Below are 18,593 nucleotides of genomic sequence, written 5' to 3' on the forward strand. Positions count from 1 at the left end.
AATTTTCAGCAAGCATTCCTGCAGTGAATTTGTGTTTGTTTTTTTTTTTTTTTTTTCTCTTTACAAACATCTCCATTTTCTTCAAGGCAGAACCATTTATATACATACAGATTGACATTAAGGTTAGGTGCTTTGGAAGAAGGACCCAATGTTCGTGTGCTTGCAACTACTTGGGATAGATCAAGATGACATTCAATGATCTACTAAGATGCAAACATCTGTTTAACAGATAAATAGCTGTCAGAGCAGCAGCCAAATTTCCCATATTCTTAGGGGTGGCAATCTGTTAGTAGTTTTTAGCTTGAGCAAGAAAACAAGCTCTTTTATTTGGTTCCTTTAAGAAGCATTGCTTATTTGTGACTTTGTGTCTGTTTTATTCATACATGGTAATATTCTACTCTACAACACTGTATTTTAGACTGGATTTCTAAAATAAATTTAAAAGTAAGATACTACACTGTTTTACTCATAAATTTATGGTAGCATTGACACAAGGTTTTAACTTCCACTTTGTTTCAAACAATTTTCAGAAGGGTTTTGGTATTCATAAACTTGAATCTTTGATTTAATGTTATTTTGAATAAGAATATCCAACCTAAGTTGTTCAAATCCATCTCACAGGGCTACTTCTGACTAATCTTTCATTCAGCAGTACACAAATAAAAATAAGATTCTAGTGAATGATCCCATAAACCAGGGATAAGGGTTTTTTGTGATTTTGTCTAAACTAAACATCACTTTTGCAGTGCTATCCAGAGTAAGATACCTCCCTGATGGACTAACAAAGAGTTTGGGCTAAACAGACTATATTAATATAAATCTCTATCAACAAGAGAGAATTGACCAGAATTTTTTTCAAATGAACCAAAAGCAAATGTAAACATTACAGGAAATACATACCTACATTTCCAATATTTTCCAACAGGAATTTTTTCGAAAGCAGGATTTGGGCTCTTTGGAAAATTCTTTCTGCACCAGTCAATCAAAAACTGTTTTGGAGATTTACCAGTCCAGCTTCGAGCACTATAATCAAAATTTCTTATATCTAGTGGCTCTCTCTTTTTCACTGCAAGAGCAGAAAAATATATTCTAGAGTCTCCTCTATTTTACAGTCCTTCGAAGTAATTTTTACCTTTTATTCACATGTATTTAACCAGATAGCACCATCTTCTGAAGTGTTTTACAGAAACACAGATATTGATGCTACATCACAGAAACTTCTGCTTTTCCTACAGAAGTATCTGGCAGAAAATTAACGGCAGTATTTTGTTATCTTTGATCACCCAGTAATTTTAGAAGTTTCATTAAAGTTTGGTTATTAGAAAACACTTAAACAGTTTGAAGATTTACAATGAAAATAGTTTAATATATGAGAGTGTGACTGAAACAGCAACTAGCCCTAAAACTGAAAAAAAAATCTAATTTTTAAGACATGATAGCATGACAAAAAAAGCTTTCAATGTAATCTGCTAAAACAAGCACAGATCCTTTAACATCAGCGAGACAGACCCTATGTAGATGACACCTAGCTGGGTGGTAGTGTTGATCTGCTGAAGGACAGGAAGGCTCTGCCGAGGGATCTGGACAGGCTACATCAATGGTGACTGAGGCCGATGGTGTGAGGTTCAACAAGGCCAAGTGCCAGGTCCTGCCCTTGGGTCACAGCAGCCCCAGGCAGCTCCACAGGCTGGGACAGAGTGGCTGGAAAGGACCTGGGGGTGCTGGTGACAGCAGCTGAGCATGAGCCAGGGTGTGCCCAGGTGGCCAAGAAGGCCAATGGCATCCTGGCCTGGATCAGCAATGGTGTGGCCAGCAGGAGCAGGGCAGGGATTGTCCCCCTGTGCTGGGCACTGGTGAGGCCACACCTCCAGTGCTGTGTCCAGCTCTGGGCCCTCACTGCAAGAAAGACACTGGGGAGCTGGAGTGAGTCCAGAGAAGGAGCTGGGGGAGGGGAAGGGTCTGGAGCACAAGTCTTATGAGGAGCAGCTGAGGGAGCTGGGGGTGTCTATCCTGGAGAAAAGGAGGTTCAGGGATGACCTTATCACTCTCTACAACTGCCTGAAAGGAGGCTGTGGCCAGGTGGGGGTCAGTCTCTTCTCCTAGGCAACCAGGGAACATCAAGAGGACCTTGCCTCAATCTGCATCAGGGGAGGCTCAGGCTGGACATAAGCAGGGATTTATTCACAGAAAGGGCTGACAAGCATTGGACTAGGCTACCCAAGGAGGTGGTGGAGTCACCATCCCTGGAGGTGTTTAAGGAACAACTGAACTTTGCACCCAGTGGCATGGTCCAGTGGACACTGTGGTCTTTGGTCAGAGGTTGGACTCAATCTCAGAGGTCTTTTCCAAGCTAAATGGTTCTGTAATAGTCCACCTTCCTTTCCCACAATCAGAGCTTTGTCACTCAGCACTGCAAACCTACAAAACCAAGAAATAATTCTTGAAATTTGTGGTATGATTCAAGCTTGTAGTGAACTACTTCCGACGCACCTTTGTCTTCCTTTGCAGCACCATCAGGTTTTTCAAGCAAACTCAAATTCAAAGTGGTTTCCTGAGGTTGAGGTGAGGAATTTTTTTTCTTTTCATTTTGCTGTTGGTTTGAAATCTTTATAGCTGGATTAAATACTGGATGTTCCTCAAGTGCTGCCATTTCTGTCAGAGAGAGAATATAAACTTATACTCACCAACTGCTTAAAAAACAAGGACATTATTTCATACTGAGTACCCAAAACCAGAACTAGTGAAAATTTACTGACGTCTTAGAATTTGACTGAGAAAGAACAGATTCAGAAAAGTATTCAATTCATAGAGTGGCATAAAAGATAATGAAATTATCTTCAATTCAACCTGATTCCAAGATTTAATTGACTAACAATCATGCAGGCAGGAAAATAAAACACAGGTAAGTTGCATAGCTCTACCTTGCTGAATTCTTCTTATTTTGTCTTGTGCTGCCTTCTGGCCCTGCTTATCTTTGTCTTGCTTGAAGATGCTTGCTTGTTCTTTTGCTTCTGAAAGCTTGGCAGACAGATGTATATACCTCTCATTCTATTTCAAAGAGAATTATTAATTACAAGTCAAATGTGGTATGCTTGTTACTTTCAACGACCTTCATAATAAAGTGTGGGTTTTTTACCTTTTATACCAAGCTTATGCAATTGGGAAACAATGAGTTTTTATTTAGCCAACAGTCAAAACCTCCCAGGATTTGATAGTAACTCACTCAATCTCATGGAAATGTATTTCAAGTTTTTCTTTCCCACATATTCCATTCAACATTTTGAACGCAGTACAAATAACACGGGAAAGGAAAAACAACTTAGAAAAGAAGAAGCTTCAACAGGTTTTCCTTCAGCACCCTGATACATTACTGGTAACATAAAAAAAGTTTTCAATCCCCAATTTGTAACACACAGATCCACCACATGCAGTTGTACCAGACATATAAATTTTCAGAAAGACTTCCATGAAACATTATTCTGTCTTACTGGGTCAAATTTTTCTTCATCTGTCTCTTTCACAGACTCATCCTTCTCTTCATCACTCTGTTGCTCTGCGTACTGCAAAATCCATTTCTTCATATTCAACTCTTTCTCTTTCCTCACGTTTGTTTCCTAAGAAGAGCAATATAAATTATAAGTAATGATAACGTATGTGAAAGCAATACTTTCTTCTGCCAGTACCTAGGAACTACTATTAAGGTTTTATACGTAAAATATACATATATATGAGACAAGAAAAGAATGCTTTCCCAACCAGGGTGAATATCCCACTATAGACCTAAACAGATCTTAACGCTAGAATAACTATAATTACTATAAGGAATGAAATAATTTGCAGGGAATCTTTTTGTTTTCTAGTTTAAGATTAAATATCCATAGAAATTAAAACACTGACAGTACACAGGCAAACTTAAATCCTCATAAATCGTAGAGAGTGCCACATATTCATAAATAGAATAAATCCATTATAGGATAAAATTAGTAAATTAAGCTATAGAATCATAGAATGGCTTGTGTTGGGAGGGACCTTAGAGATCATCTAGTTCCAACCCCCCTGCTATAGGCTGAAACACCTGCTACTAGGCCAGGTTGCTTAGAGCCCCACCCAGCCTGGCCTTGAACACTTCCAGGAATGGGGCATCAGCAGCTTCTCAGGGCAACCTGTTCCAGTGTCTCATTACCCTCAAAGAAAAGAATTTCTTCCTAATACCTAATATCAATCTCATGAGATTCGCTGTGCTTTACTAAAAATATGAACTATGAAGAACCTTCTAGACTCCACAGGAAAAGTACCTTTAAATTACCATTCCACTGAAATTAAAATACAGGTGACAATTATTAATCACACAACATTTTCATAAGCTTTCCACATCAGTCCTGGAAATCAATGCAACTCCTGTATTTTAGAAAGCTTTGTTGTCTCTTCCCCCCCTGACCCAAGTGACTACCAATTAGATTTTCAGATTACCTTAGTTTCAGGGCCATTTTCTTTCTTTTTGTTATCTTCTAAATGAGATGGCATTCCACATTGTGACACAGCAGAACAAAATTTTGCTCTAGGCTTTTGCTGCTGTTCTTCAAATTGCTGGCTAAAACCTTCAGGCAAGGCATCTTCAAAATATAAAAAGAAACAGGTCACAGAAAATATCAATATAATTACAGGAAAATACTTTAAACCGTGTTGGGAACCAACTAGAAGATCACAAACTGAAATAAAAGCTAGGCTTTAGCATTTATATAAGATAGTATGTTTGCTCATTGGACATCCACAGAACTCCAAGTGTAGGAGTAGGAAGACCATAAGACTTCATGCACTAGCATACACCAGAACTAGTCAGCTGTGCATGTAGGAGAGGATCACTGTTGCAACTACAAATCTTAGAGGAACGTTGTATTTAATTATTATTATGAAGTAGTAATGCTACTGCTTAGCAGGTCCTATTTCTCCTCTGTCAAAAACTATTTTCTGTAACCATACTCACCATTAGGAAGGTTTAAACAAAGCCAGTCAAGTGCAGAGTGGAGATCACCCCCATACAAAAGTGTATTTTTCATTGCTTCTTCAATGTGCTCAGTCTTAAAAGAGAATTTTTGTAAAGCCATGTATACATCCTATAAAGAAGAGAGCCAAAAAGCTTAGGATTTAATCTAGCAATCTAATATAGACTTGTAAAGTTCTATTTCCCACATATCAGAAAGCCAGCATTAAAGGGAAATAAACACCAGGCATTAATGTATCCAAAAATGAAGCAGAAAATTCTGTTTTGCAGAATTTATATATTTTTTAAAATATGCACGCATAGGTATCAATAAATCTGTATTCCTGCCTCTCTCTACACAATGTGTTTTCTAGCTAAGTAAAGACATACCCATAATTTTCCAGGTATATGAAGTAAAAAATGTAGGAAACCTAAAACATTCAGATTAAGTATTATTCCTCTATCTTGTCTGAAAGCTCTTGATTTTAGTTCCTGAGTCCAAAAAGATGTGCCTTTCCTAATAAGCAAACTTCTTGATTTCACTGACAAATCATTAATATAACTACTGAAAAGCGTGCTGTATTGGCTTGTACTGCACACAATACAATTGTGTAATACACACAAGTGTAATATGACACTTGATAAAAACTACAAGAGATAAACTGTTCTAAATAAATAATGAAAAATAAGATTTTGAACTCTTACCTGCAGTTTCTTTGCAGTCAGTCGTTTTGAAATAATTCCTTTGTCCTCATTTTGGTTTTTATGGCTATTAATCACATCGATAATCCTTTTCTCCAAATTACCACTTATCATTACCTGTAAAGAAAAAATGAGTTGATACAAGGTAAATTTCGGAAGTTTTTATGACAAGTCAATGCACTTCATGACTCAGGATGTAACAATGCAGAAATCTCTCTGCCATTCAAATTCCAATTTTTCAAGCTTTCTGTAAGTGGCCCAAACATTGCTTACAAAAAGGACACTTTTTCTTCTGCAAGCTATACACTTTCACTTGAAATGGAAGAGTTCATTCCTTATTACCAAGAATGCCTAATTACATTTTAAAGGAAATTTAGTATGTTAAGGGAAATACTGTAAGTAAATTAAAATTTCACCAAAATAAACCAAGACCTTTCTCCTCTGCTCACATAAAATAATTTGAACATCAAGATGCAATCTGTGATATCCTCCTTCCAAAACACCTTTAAAAACAAATTTAGTTTAATAATTCTAATATTTAAAACTTTTCTAAAATATGAACCTATCTTTACTTGCTACTGAGTTTGTTATATAAAATCTATATCCTTTCTCTGACAGGAAGAAAGATCCATATGCACAGCAGAAGCCCAGACTAACTCCTAAAATAGTCTTGCATGCAAAGTATTATTTATTATTAAAAAAAAAAAAGACATTATCCTACCATGGTAGTTTATCCCTATTACTTAAAGGACACTCAAAATCCTGAACAAAATCAAACTCTAAGTGGTCAATTGTCTCATATATTAATGAAGTTTACACGCACAACCTAATACTGAAAAAGAGCTGAAGAAATATTTACTCAGCTAAAGCAGTACTATGAAAATCAAAAGTTGCTTTATGTAAAAAAGATACTTACCTTAAGAACCGACTTATCTAGATTTGCAGCAGCATTGGAATCTGTTGAACCAAAACTGTACATTTTTGGACCTGCAAATTGCAAATAACCAACAATTACACAAAACCCACAGAGAACATTGTTTAACATAGCTAAAGCAGCCCTAACATAACACAGGTTAGTGCAAACTATTACACTAACTTGCCAGAAACTTGCAGGTACTTAACTACAATAATAATCAAGAAAGGCCTTGAACAAGGAATAGTGAAGAGGGCTATGACAAAACATAAAATTCAAAGGATATAATGAGAGGAAATGGGATTGACTGCTCACTCTCTCAACACTGAAAAAGGATTGCCAAATAGGGAAGTAAAAGGTAATTTCAAAACAAAGTAAATGGCAGTCTCAAAACAAGCAAGGCTGTTGAGGATTTTTCATTACAAAGGGCATAGCTATGTAACAGAACCGTTTGCCACTAAAGCTATAGACTATAGATATTTACTGAGGTACAAGGGCAGAGAGAACAACTATGCAGTGAAGAAATCAACTGATATGGGAGAGCACTGAAAAAAGAATTACATGTTTCAGGGAGACCCCAAGCCACAGCTGGTGGTCTGTAAAAATATCCTACAGCGGTATCACCACATGTCTGATCTGTTCTTACCTAATTATGTGCTTTTGTTCCCTACCAAGGACAGGGCACTGGCTTACAGAAGCCTTTGGTCTGCCCTGATCATTCTTAAATAGTTTTCATTTAACAGGTATTTCAAAAACCAAACCCTAATTCACAAAACTATTGTCATTAGAATGATAACACACAGCTTACTGTAGAATTCCATCACTTTCAGAGCACGTAAACTGTGTCTGGTACTGCACAGGCAGAAAGAAACTGAGTGAGCAAGGCCAAAGCTTCCACCAGTCTGTGAGGCTGCATGCTGCTCCAGGAGGCACAGCTACCTCCCAGCAGGTGGGCTGGGCAGCTCATCCCTGCTGGCCTGCCTGTAGAACAGCTCTGGGAGAGCCTGCTTTGAGATCAGACCAGGTTCTGATAACTGCACTTCAGAAAAGGTACAGTCCCCTCTGATCAGGAGATACAAGCAGCTGTCAGCACTCAGGATCTACTCACTAGCACTTACCATGGGCTCTTTAAAATATACCAAATTAGCTTTCACTTACACTGACTGATTTTTCACCACAGTATACAACTGAGAGAGAAGCAGGATATTTTCTGAAGAGGACTGAGCACGATGGTTATGGGAGAAATGGAGGACACAAGAAATACACTTAGTAGAGCCCACACTTGTAAAAGCAGAACACACGCATAGGTTCAGGAGGCTTATATTACCAGATTACAAGACTTTTTCTTAACTAGTGGGAATCTCAGATGCCCTGGCCATTGCATAATTTTGCTTATGTCTGCAATACAAGCTGTTCTAATGTTATATGGTATCTGAGCTACTTCTGGCAAAGCTGGCTTATTGAAAATTGGCATCTCACAGTGTTTCAGAGTAATAGTTTTTCAGACTGCACCCAGAACAGCCATCCCTCATCTTATCTAACACCACAGAAGTGCCTCCAGCCCTGTAACAGGTCTTTCAAACAGAAAAAAAAAATGCCCAAAATAATCCCAAATCCACATTATATTGGTTTTGATAATATACAAAACAAATACATTAGAAGCTCTGGAAAAGTGCCTTCCAAACACTTGCTTCACAGGAACTGCTGATAATCTAGAAACAAGACTTTCTGTAATTAACTCAACACATCGATACTGCCAAGACTTATCTGCTCAGAGACACCCCTGACAGCAGAATCACAGAAGAGCTGCAGTTAGAATGGACCTCTAAAGACCATCCAAACCGGTGCAACAGGATCACCTAGAGCAGGGGACACAGGAATGAATCCAGGTGAGTTCTGCATGTCTCCAGAGAGGGAGACTCTGTGACCTCCCTGGCAGCCTATTCCAGTGCCCTCCAACCGTCTGTGCACAGGAGTTCCTCCTCCCGTTGAGGTGAAACTTGTCGTGTTACAGTTTGTGCCTATTTCTGTTCATTCCGGGCACCATCCTCTTTAAAATATTTATATACGTTTATGTGGGACCCTCTCAGTCTTCTCTGCACTGGCCCAGGTCCCTCAGTCTCTTCTCATGAGAAGCTGCACCATCAGTGGGACCCTCCACTGGACCCTCCGCTCATCGTCTTTCTTGTACGAAGAAACCCACAACTGGACACAGAACACCAGATGTGGCCTCACTACGGCCGAGTAGATGGGGAGGAGCACTCTCTCTTGACCAGCCAGAGGAACAAGGCGGGCTGTAGCCAGGCCCAACCAGATTAGGAGCGGAGCAATTCCAGCTGCCTCTCCCGACGCTGGGAAACACCACCCCAATGGCCGGCCTTTCCTCGTAACGCCGCGGTTCGCGGCAGCCGCACCCTCAGGGGCTCCCTGAGGGCACTGCCTCTCCAGCCGTAGCACCCTCAGCCAGCGCATGGGGGGATGCACAGCGCATCCCCCTCCGGCACGGTCGGCACGGCACGGCCGCTCCCAGGGCTCCGCGGGCCGCGGTACCTTGTTTGACACGCGGCTCCTTGGAGGCGGGCGCTGGTCGCGGTGGGGCGGTCCGGCTGCCCGGCTCCGCGGCCGCGGCTACCCCGGCCTGCGCGGCGCGGGCGCGGGCGCGGGCGGCGGCGGCGGCGGCGGCGGCGTGAGCCGCGCTGCCCGCCCGCTGCTTCTTGTTGCGGCCGCCCATGGCGCCCCTCCCCGCTCTGCGCGCGCGCACATCCGGGCACCGCGCTCGGCGCGCCGCCGCCGCCTCCCATTGGCCAGCGCCCCCAGCGCACGCGCGCGGGCCGCGCGGCCTGTGCCGGCTTTTCGCAGATCGCTTTCAAGGGGGGGAGGGCCACGTGTGCCCTCAGGGGGGGCTACGGAGGGGTTCGGCATCGGGAAGGAGATCCAGACTCGGACAGAAATCGAGACTGACATCGAGCTTGGGCCGTGTGGGCGGCTACCGGTGCCAAGGCCGGTGGGAGCACCCGCCGGGGGGCGGGAGCAGAAGGGCCCTTCTCGCGCGAACTGCGCGGCCCGCGCGGGCCGTTGTGGGAGCGCGGCGGCTAAGATGGCGGAGGCCTTTGGGGATGAGCTCTTCAGCGTGTTCGAGGAAGACGCGGCCGCCGCTGCTTCTGACACCAAGAAGAGCAAAGCGGGCCCCGCCGAGGGTACCAGAAGGCCGGGGTAAGGGCGCAGAGCCGGGCTGGGGCAGTAGTACCGGGCTGCTCTGGCGGCGGGGTGACGGCTGGAACGCTGGCCCCGGCTTTTTCCGCTGTGTTTAAGCTGCTGAACCTCCCCGGGACTTCGGGAATGTCTGTTAGTATCTGAAGGTAGGGTACTAAGAGGATGCAGCCATGCTCCTCTTGGTTGTGCCGAGCAATTGGACAAGAGCCAACAGGCCGAAACTGATGCACAGGAAGTTTCACCTGAGCATGAGAAAGAACTTCTTAGGTGCGTGGTTGACTGTGCACTGGAACAAATTGCACAGAGTTTGTGGAATCTCCCTTCCTGGACGTATATAAGTCCTAACTGGATCCAGTCCTGTGTAATGTGCTTTAGGACGGTCCTGTTTGAGCAGGGAGGTTGGACCAGATGGGCCGCTGTGGTCACTTCCAGCCTGACCCAATTCTGTGACCAACTCTTCCAGGATCCCTGGCTCTGTGATCAGCTGGGGAGTGTGGGGACCTGGTGGCCAGCTTATCTGGGTACTGGTTTTAAATCCTACGGCAGTTTTTGTGGGTCAGGTTACCTGGGTTGTTCCCCAAGTGCAGTGGGATCACAGTTGCCCTTAAAGTTTTCTTTCTTGCAAATGCATAAATTAATAAGGAAAAAATTAAATTTCTTGTGTGTTTATGTTGCAGAAAACGAGTGGAAGAAAAACCTTCAGTACCAGCAGCAATAGTCAAGCCAAAAAGGGAAGTTGAGATTGATAGTACTGAAAATGTCATTTTGGGAAAAAAACCAAAATTGGAAGATGTTTTATCAGAAGATGTTAAGTAAGTGCTTAGCTTAATGTATAAGGTAGTCCTAGCAAGCCACCTTGATTAGTTATGTGCTATTTGGGAACAGTTGATATAAAGGAGTTTTGCAGTGTTTTCCTGTAAAGGTGAATTTGCACAAGTTTGATTTTCCATTATCTGCTTAAATGAGAAAGTGCTGCCAGTGCAGCCTCGGCAGCAATGAAAGCTGGGAATATTTAAAATGATGCTGTACACCTGTAGGCCTTTGCTGTAGAAAATGTTAATGAATTTGTAGTTACTCATTTGAGTCAGTGACTTGTGGTCAAAGCCATTGTGTTGATTTCACACAGAGCAGGAGATGAGCTGGAAGCACATGGAAGGAGGCAGGCTTGCTGTGTACCATGACTTTGAAAGACGTAGTTGGCTTGGGGTACAGGAAAAACAAATTGGCAATAAGACAAGACTTTTGAGGCATGTAAGGCGGTAACTGCATTATCATTCAGTCTTTCATATAACTTTCATGAAATTCAGCATCAGATTTCTGTGAAAAGTTCTTGAGAAGACTTCTCAAAACACTGGTAAGGGTAAGTGCATAGAAGCAAAACAGAACCAGAGCCAACGTTTTAAGTGATTTTCTGTGTTAGTGGTATCACTAGAATGTATACATCAGAAATAAACAGTTTCATGCAACGGGACTCCAGTCTCTTCTTGTGACCATGAGAGAAGGAACTGATGAAGAAAAGAGGGGCTTTATCCTCAAGCAGGTGCTTGGGATGCTTCAAGGTGTTCTTACTCTGTGTTGACTAGTAGTAGGAGTACAAGTCTTGAATTTTGTTTTATTTTATCTTGAAAAAAGTCCTCATTTAATCGTAAAACTGCATGTGAGTAAATGTGACCCAGGTGGTGTTTTGTGGTGCAATTTTTGATCAATAGCTAAAGTAGATTTATATGGTAGCAAAATTTAGTAGACTACTACTACAGGTATTAGTCATGGTTATAACCTCTGCAGCCTGTTCATGCCAAGACTGCACATTGGTTTTTTTAGTATTGCAGTTAAAGCACAGGTGAAATTCAACATGTTCACTTTTATAAAAACAGGATATTTTCATACTTTCTGGCAATCCTAACTCATATTTTTTTAGTCTGATAGATCTGATGCCTCAAGTGAAGGTGCAGTCTGTGGAAACTGTTGAAGGTTGTACACATGAGGTGAGTGCAGTGAAAAAGCATATGAAGAAATATAGACTTGTTACACCCAATTGTGTGTATTATTGCCAGTATAACAGTATTCTTTATTCTTCTTGCAATTATTATATCACAGAATCAAAGAATTTTTTTAGGTTGGAAAAGGCCTTAGAGATCATTGAGTCAAACCATTAACTCAGCACTGCCAATTCCTCCCCTAAACCTTGTCCCCAAGTGCCACATTTACACATCTCTTAAGTGGCTTTAGTGATGATAACCACTTTCCTGGACAGCCTGGTCCAATGCTTGACAACTCTTTTCTAATGTCCAATCTTGCTATTCACAGTTTAAGGTAATTTCATATTCTCCTTTTGCTTGTTACGTTGGAGAAAAAACCACCCCCCACCTGTGGATGCCTACATTGCTAGTTAAGAGTTGTTGTGGCCCAGCAGGACACAGGGGCAGGACCTAGTACCTGACCTTTCTGAATTTGACACCATTGGTCTTTGCACGTTGATCCAGTCTGTCCCGATCCCTCTGCAAAGCTTTTCTGCACTCTAGCAGATACAGTATTTCATACTATATTTAAGATTGTGAAGAGTTTGAAGTCTATCTGACACGGAGCATGCACAAAATGCACTTGAAATATTAGTAGGGTATCTTACCAGAAGGAGTTTCAATCATACTTACAATAAAATGAGTGATTGTGAAAAACTTGATGGTAATGTTGATAGGTTTCTATATTTGTAAGGTACCAAGAACATTTGAGGAGAAAAACCTACTGGTTGGTAAAACAGGTTTCTCTTCTGTCATGGTTTGATGCTGGCGCAATGCCAGTGCACCCATGAAAATATATTTTTCTCAAGTGAGTGCTGTGAGATGCAACCAGAAACACAGCAGAGCAGGCTCGAGCTTAGAATTTAAAAAAAAAAACCAAAAAAAAAAAAAAAAAAAAAAAAAAAAACAACCAAAAAACTTTATTGACCTACAGCTATAATAAAAGAAACACATAGAATTCAGAATGAAAACCTTCCAAAACATTCCTCCTCCCCCCACCCAATTTCCAACAAAACACAGTGAGACAAAACCCTGGATTCACTATTAAGTTACTACCCCTCAGATAATCAAGTCTCAGTCCATCAAGGGAGAGAGGAGTCTCTCTTGTACCATAGTCTCCCCCAGGAAACACAATTGTAACTTCTTGTGTTTCCATGTTACACATGGCACTGCCTGGAGAAAATCTGCCCTTGTGACATTCTCCTTCCATGTACAGTGCTCTCACCACTGACCATGGACCAGAATTGCTCATAGGGTTCCTTTAAGGATGCTTTGCTGAAGACCAAAGAACAACAGTTTCTAATTTTGGGACAGCAGTCCCTGCCATTTCCTCCTCCCCTGGGGTCGAGGGTCTTGAGAACAGAGATCTTCTTCATCCCTGAAGACAGAGGGCATCACCACACCCTCCTCAACTTTTCCCTGTTCACTTCAGTCCTGCGCATGGCGTCACTCACAGAAGCAGGCCACTCTCTTAGCTCAAGTCATGGCATCCCCCTGAAAATAGTCTCTGTTGCAGGAGAAATTGGTTCAGTCTATGGCTATACAAGACAAGTCCAGCCAAAAGGCACTCCATCATCTCCTCCCACCTAGGGTTTCTTCTTCTAACATCTCAGTTCCCAGGCTGTCTCTTTTTTCAGATCAAGGAGGATTAATGTTTCACAAAGCTTTCATTGTCCAAGAAGGGGTTAAAAGTCTCGGGCTCCCAAAGCCCATACTGCTGGCACATGATATCAAATTTCCAGGTGTTTTAGCACAGGCTCTCTCTCTCTCCCTCTGGTTGAGGGGAACAAAGACATCTCCACCCTTCCATCCACAGGAGCAGGAGCAGGAGCTGGCCGGTGTGGCTTCTGCTGCCCCACCCAGTCTGTGGCTAGGCAGGGGAGATCTGAACCCTTCACCGACCTGAACAAAAGAGAGAATTCCCTTGGGCATTCTCTGCTTTTAACCCCGTGTTCTCAGAGGCGTGTCCAATGTCTTCAGTGGTTTCATCAGGTTCCCGTATTCAAATCGGACCACTGATTGATTTGACCCCAACTTCCTGAGAAAACTCACTTCCTTGTCAAACCAGGACATCTTTGTAGTGTGATCAGTGCATAGAAGTATTCTGCTATTCTGGTTCAAGAATGAAAGACTTTCTTCTAAAGCTGATTACTGTTGAAAAATACATTTTGGTAAAAATGAAAAATTACATTTTTTATATGCAAAGTAATAAAAAGTACCCATTTTCAAATTTTGTTGATAGACATAAATACAAATTAAAATATGAAAAATACAAACTATTAATGCTTTCTTAAATTAATGTTTTCTTGAATCATTCTGCATCCATGTAAGACTATCAGAAAGTTTGTGTGAGAATCAAATATGTAAATTTTAACCTTCCTTTTACTGTTACAGTCTTTTTATCTTCTGTGCTGTTTTCCAGAAGTAGTTCAAGTTAATTAGGGTCACATTCAAGGGCTCTGTATCATCAGACTTCAGTAATGAGGGAACTGTATATACAGTTGCTGATCAGGGTTCTAAAGCTTGTTAGTGTACAGTTTTTCTTATTTTGAGATGGCTGTTAAAGGTTTGCCTTTCAGTTACTTAATAACTGAAGAGAGCTTATGTATTCAAAGTGAATAAATACTTGATATTGGCCAGGAATGGGAATGTTACCATTAGTTAGTATAAATACAGTGTATTTGGAAAGAGAATATTATTCATGTGCGCTCAGTAATTACTTCAAATGTCCACTGTCCAGAACACATGATTGTGTCTTGTCTGAAAAGCTAGTGTTTCAAGGCAGGTGAAGCAGTAATGTCTCACACAAGACAGCAGGGATATCAGAGAAGTGAGAGAAGCAGCGGTGCTGAGGCAGGAGAATATAAAGATTGATTGAAAAGCTCTTGAGAGGAAGGAATGAACCCTTGACAGATGAGCTTGTAGAAACAGGATAACAGAATTTCATATTGGTTTTCATACACTTCACATTGCCAGAAATGTCACTGCCATGGACACAGAAATCTGCAACTGTTTTTTTTTAAATATCTTTTATAGGTTGCGCTTCCAGCAAATGAAGAATTCACAGGTCTGAAGCCAAGAACTGGAAAAGCTGCAAAAGTATGTGCAGATTCCATTTATTTTTCTTTTTGTGCATGCTTTACATAGTAAGTGAGAGTAGAGGGGAAAATTATGTACTGTGCCAATAAGGTTTGTAAAAAATGGTCTGTCATAAATAAAATTGATGTTCCTATATTTAAAATTTGGTAGAAAAAAATTATGTGGTTGAATAAGGTGGATAGGCTGTTATGATGTCCATTCTTTATGTAACATCAGGCAGGGGTAGCATTCTAGTTCTCTTCCTAAGCTGGTAAATGAGTGAAAATTCAGTCATCAGGACAAGATTTTCATATGCTATGGCAACAAGACATAAGCAAAAATTTTAGGTATGATATGAGATAAAAATACTTAAATACAAAGTCATTGCATAATAGTGGGTTAAGATCAGCAGAAATTCTAAGTGTCTGCAGGATTTAAGTTCTGCCTCTAATTTTCATACTAGGTCAGTCAGAAGAGTAGAGAGATGTTAGTCTGTCTTAAATTTCTGCAATGTTTTTGCTTTTTTCTTTCTAGGAATATCCATTTATTCTTGATGCCTTCCAGAGAGAAGCTATTCTTTGTGTAGATAATAACCAGTCTGTGTTGGTGTCAGCTCACACATCAGCTGGTAAAACTGTTTGTGCTGAGTAAGTACTTTTCTAACAGGCTCTAATGAAAGAACAGTGTGATGTCCCTTCTGTCACTTTCTTGAACCATCAGCAGCGGTTGTATCCCAATTTCTTGATACACCATTCAGTCCATCATTGTTAGAATTGAATTGGCTACTCTTGAATATAAAAGTTACATCTTTTGTCATTTAGTGGGTAATAAAAAACTTAATTTGTGTTTAAGCTTAGTTTTTATTTTTGAACTGTCAGGGTATTACTGTATAGATTGAAATGGAAGTTTCTTCAATACAGATTTCTGTAAATCTTGAAAAAATACCTTTGTTTTCTAGCCCCTGGCTAGAAGAAGTAAGGACTTTCTTCTATGGTTTTTTTGCTTTGTTAGAAGCAGTGGTTTGATATAGTCAGCAACTTCACTGTCAGGGTTTGGTTCAGACCTGAAATGAGAAGTGAAATGTACATGGATATATTAGAGCATGGGTTCAGATAATAATAGTTTTGTTGTGACACAGTTACAGTTTTTTAATTAGACTACATGTACTCTTGTTTTCATAGAAATAAACTGACTTGGTGTTTTAAGATTTTTCACTCTGCAGAGATGCATATGTAGTTGCAGTGAACTTAATAATCTGGATAGGAAATGCTAGATGTATTAGAGCATGGATTCAAATGCTGCATATCATTCTCTTGGTGCTCTGAATTGCACAGTTTATTTTGTTCTTATACAAAGTAATATGCTTTGCCTTGCTGACAGCTGTTAGTATGGATATTGCAGCAGTTAATATGGATATTGTTTGAATACAGGTATGCAATTGCCCTGGCTTTGAGGGAAAAGCAACGCGTGATATTTACAAGTCCAATTAAAGCTTTGAGTAATCAGAAGTACCGTGAGATGTATGAAGAATTTCAGGATGTTGGTTTGATGACTGGGGATGTCACCATTAATCCTACAGCTTCTTGTTTGGTAATGACAACTGAGGTAAGACAGGCATTCATTCTTGATCGGTGTTTTCTTCTACCCTTTTTGATTGGGGAGGTCTAATTTTAAAATACTAAAGTGGCCTAGTTAGGATTGAAAATGTTCTAAAGTTCATTATGACTCATTTGAATGTTTTAACTTTTTGTTATTTAAAAAGTTAGGTAAATCTCTGTGAATTTATGCTTTTGAACAGAAGTCAGGAACTTCTGATTTTAATGTGGAGAAAGTCAGAATTTAATTTCCTGAGTGCTCAAGACACTTGAGGATTATGTAGATGTGAATTGCTGAAAAGTCAGATTTCCTAGATCCCGTGGTCAGTATTTTGTTCTAGAAAGGCAAAATAGGGAGAGCAAAATCATTGAAGGATTGCTGAGTTGTTCACAGTAGGTGCTAGTACTCCCGGAATACCTAGCTTTTCACCTTTGGTAACAAAGTATTGTTTACAGAGCTTTGTCATATTTCTGTTGTAGAAATGCAGCCATGAATTGAAATTTTCCTGTTTTGCCTTTACCTCAAAGGAACAGGCATAATTTTGGTAGGGAAATATTAAAGAGATGGAATGATTTGATTTCTGACAAAAGCATTCCTCTTAATCACAGAGAGATTATCTATTAGGATGAGGTAAAAAGAGGTCTTGGCAGAAGTAGATCTGTAGAGCTGTAACAATTACATGACAGTGGAAGCTTGGAGAAATTTATTGTCTCATTCTTTCATGTTCCTTTCAGAGAAACCAGTTTTTCCTCAGGTAGTGAGATTGTTAAATTGGAATGAACTTGGAAAGCATCTTGAAACCTATCTTTAAATGCTTTTTTGTTTTTTGCAAAATATTATTTCATATATCCATGTAAAAGTGAATAAAAAATTCTGGCAGTTTCTTACTGATGTCCATGTAATATGACTGTTGTTATTTCATGTGAAGGGACTCAACTTTTACTTCCTTTTCTAGATCTTGAGAAGTATGCTTTACAGAGGTTCTGAGGTTATGCGTGAAGTTGCATGGGTTATTTTTGATGAAATTCACTACATGAGAGATACAGGTATCCTATATGTACTATTTTTCTTTTCAAATCTTTGTATTTTTTCCCCAAGAAAATTTCTTTTTCTTTTGAAGAATTAAGTCTAATTTTCTCTTGTAAAATCTGTCATCTTTTTGTAGAAATAATTCATAATTTGTTTCCTACTGAATTATTAATTATATAATTATATGTTGTAGTTTAATTATATAATTATATGTTGCAGTTTGTATTTTCTTCACCAAAGCAGAAGCTACTTTGATGCATTTGATATACCCCACTGTGTAGAGAAGATTTATTTTTTGTCTTACTTTGTTTTTAAGCATGCTGTTCTTTGGCTTCAGGATTGAGAAAAATACTTTGATCACATAAATTTCCCATTTGCTTTTCCATTTTCAGAACGCGGTGTGGTTTGGGAAGAGACTATTATTTTGCTTCCTGATAATGTACATTATGTGTTCCTTTCTGCAACTATTCCAAACGCCCGTCAGTTTGCTGAATGGATCTGCCATCTTCACAAACAGGTAATGTTTCCAATATGCTGTACCTCTGTGCTTTTTGTCTTGTGGCATAATACTGTCTGCTTAGTTGATAACTGGGCCTCTGATTGTCTTTTTAGTCATTTTATTGCTTATAGGTGATAGTATAGATCACTCCTGGCTTCTCTAGCGGTATTTCTACTTTTGCACGTATACTGGCTGTTGCTTCTGAATGGCAACATTAGAACTGTTTCTTAATGTTCATTTTCCACAATTATTTAGGCACCTGCCTGATTTCAGCAAACATTATGAATTATGAAATAAGGTAAACATACAGTAATTTTCTGAGGGCTGATAGACAAGAGGTTATTAGGTGAATTTGGCTGAGGAGCTCTGTAAAAGGCCATGTAAAAATCAAAAGCAAGTCTTAAATCCATGGGAAATACTATATATGCTTGCAAGCAAGTGAGAGAAGTGTTATTTAAGAAATCTATCCTGTCCTGTAACCTTTAGATTTTAAATTCTGTTCTGTTTTTTCTAAGACGTGCATTTACAGCAAAGACTTTTTGAATTAGAACTGGGGAATTTATC

The 18,593-nt window shown here is 40.1% G+C and overlaps 2 protein-coding genes across 2 annotated transcripts in view; one reads left to right on the forward strand and one right to left on the reverse strand.

Annotated features, from left to right (window-relative positions):
• Positions 1–9,327, reverse strand: part of DHX29 (DExH-box helicase 29) — a 29,199-nt gene extending 19,872 nt beyond the window's left edge. The window contains exons 1-9 of the mRNA XM_068176736.1: positions 9,147–9,327; positions 6,600–6,670; positions 5,687–5,800; positions 4,985–5,114; positions 4,466–4,613; positions 3,489–3,609; positions 2,922–3,048; positions 2,491–2,652; positions 901–1,066 (exon numbers count right to left, since the gene is read on the reverse strand). Of these exons, the coding sequence (XP_068032837.1) occupies positions 901–1,066; positions 2,491–2,652; positions 2,922–3,048; positions 3,489–3,609; positions 4,466–4,613; positions 4,985–5,114; positions 5,687–5,800; positions 6,600–6,670; positions 9,147–9,327 (1,220 nt within the window). The remainder of the gene's footprint in view (positions 1–900; positions 1,067–2,490; positions 2,653–2,921; positions 3,049–3,488; positions 3,610–4,465; positions 4,614–4,984; positions 5,115–5,686; positions 5,801–6,599; positions 6,671–9,146) is intronic.
• A 206-nt stretch (positions 9,328–9,533) lies between these two features.
• MTREX (Mtr4 exosome RNA helicase) overlaps positions 9,534–18,593 on the forward strand; it is a 44,204-nt gene continuing 35,144 nt past the window's right edge. Inside the window, exons 1-8 of the mRNA XM_068176082.1 lie at positions 9,534–9,809; positions 10,487–10,621; positions 11,728–11,794; positions 14,864–14,926; positions 15,440–15,552; positions 16,336–16,510; positions 17,457–17,547; positions 17,923–18,047. Of these exons, the coding sequence (XP_068032183.1) occupies positions 9,694–9,809; positions 10,487–10,621; positions 11,728–11,794; positions 14,864–14,926; positions 15,440–15,552; positions 16,336–16,510; positions 17,457–17,547; positions 17,923–18,047 (885 nt within the window). The 5' untranslated portion in view covers positions 9,534–9,693. The remainder of the gene's footprint in view (positions 9,810–10,486; positions 10,622–11,727; positions 11,795–14,863; positions 14,927–15,439; positions 15,553–16,335; positions 16,511–17,456; positions 17,548–17,922; positions 18,048–18,593) is intronic.

Source organism: Anomalospiza imberbis, chromosome Z, assembly GCF_031753505.1.
Source record: "Anomalospiza imberbis isolate Cuckoo-Finch-1a 21T00152 chromosome Z, ASM3175350v1, whole genome shotgun sequence".
In the NCBI taxonomy this organism is placed as follows: domain Eukaryota; kingdom Metazoa; phylum Chordata; class Aves; order Passeriformes; family Viduidae; genus Anomalospiza; species Anomalospiza imberbis.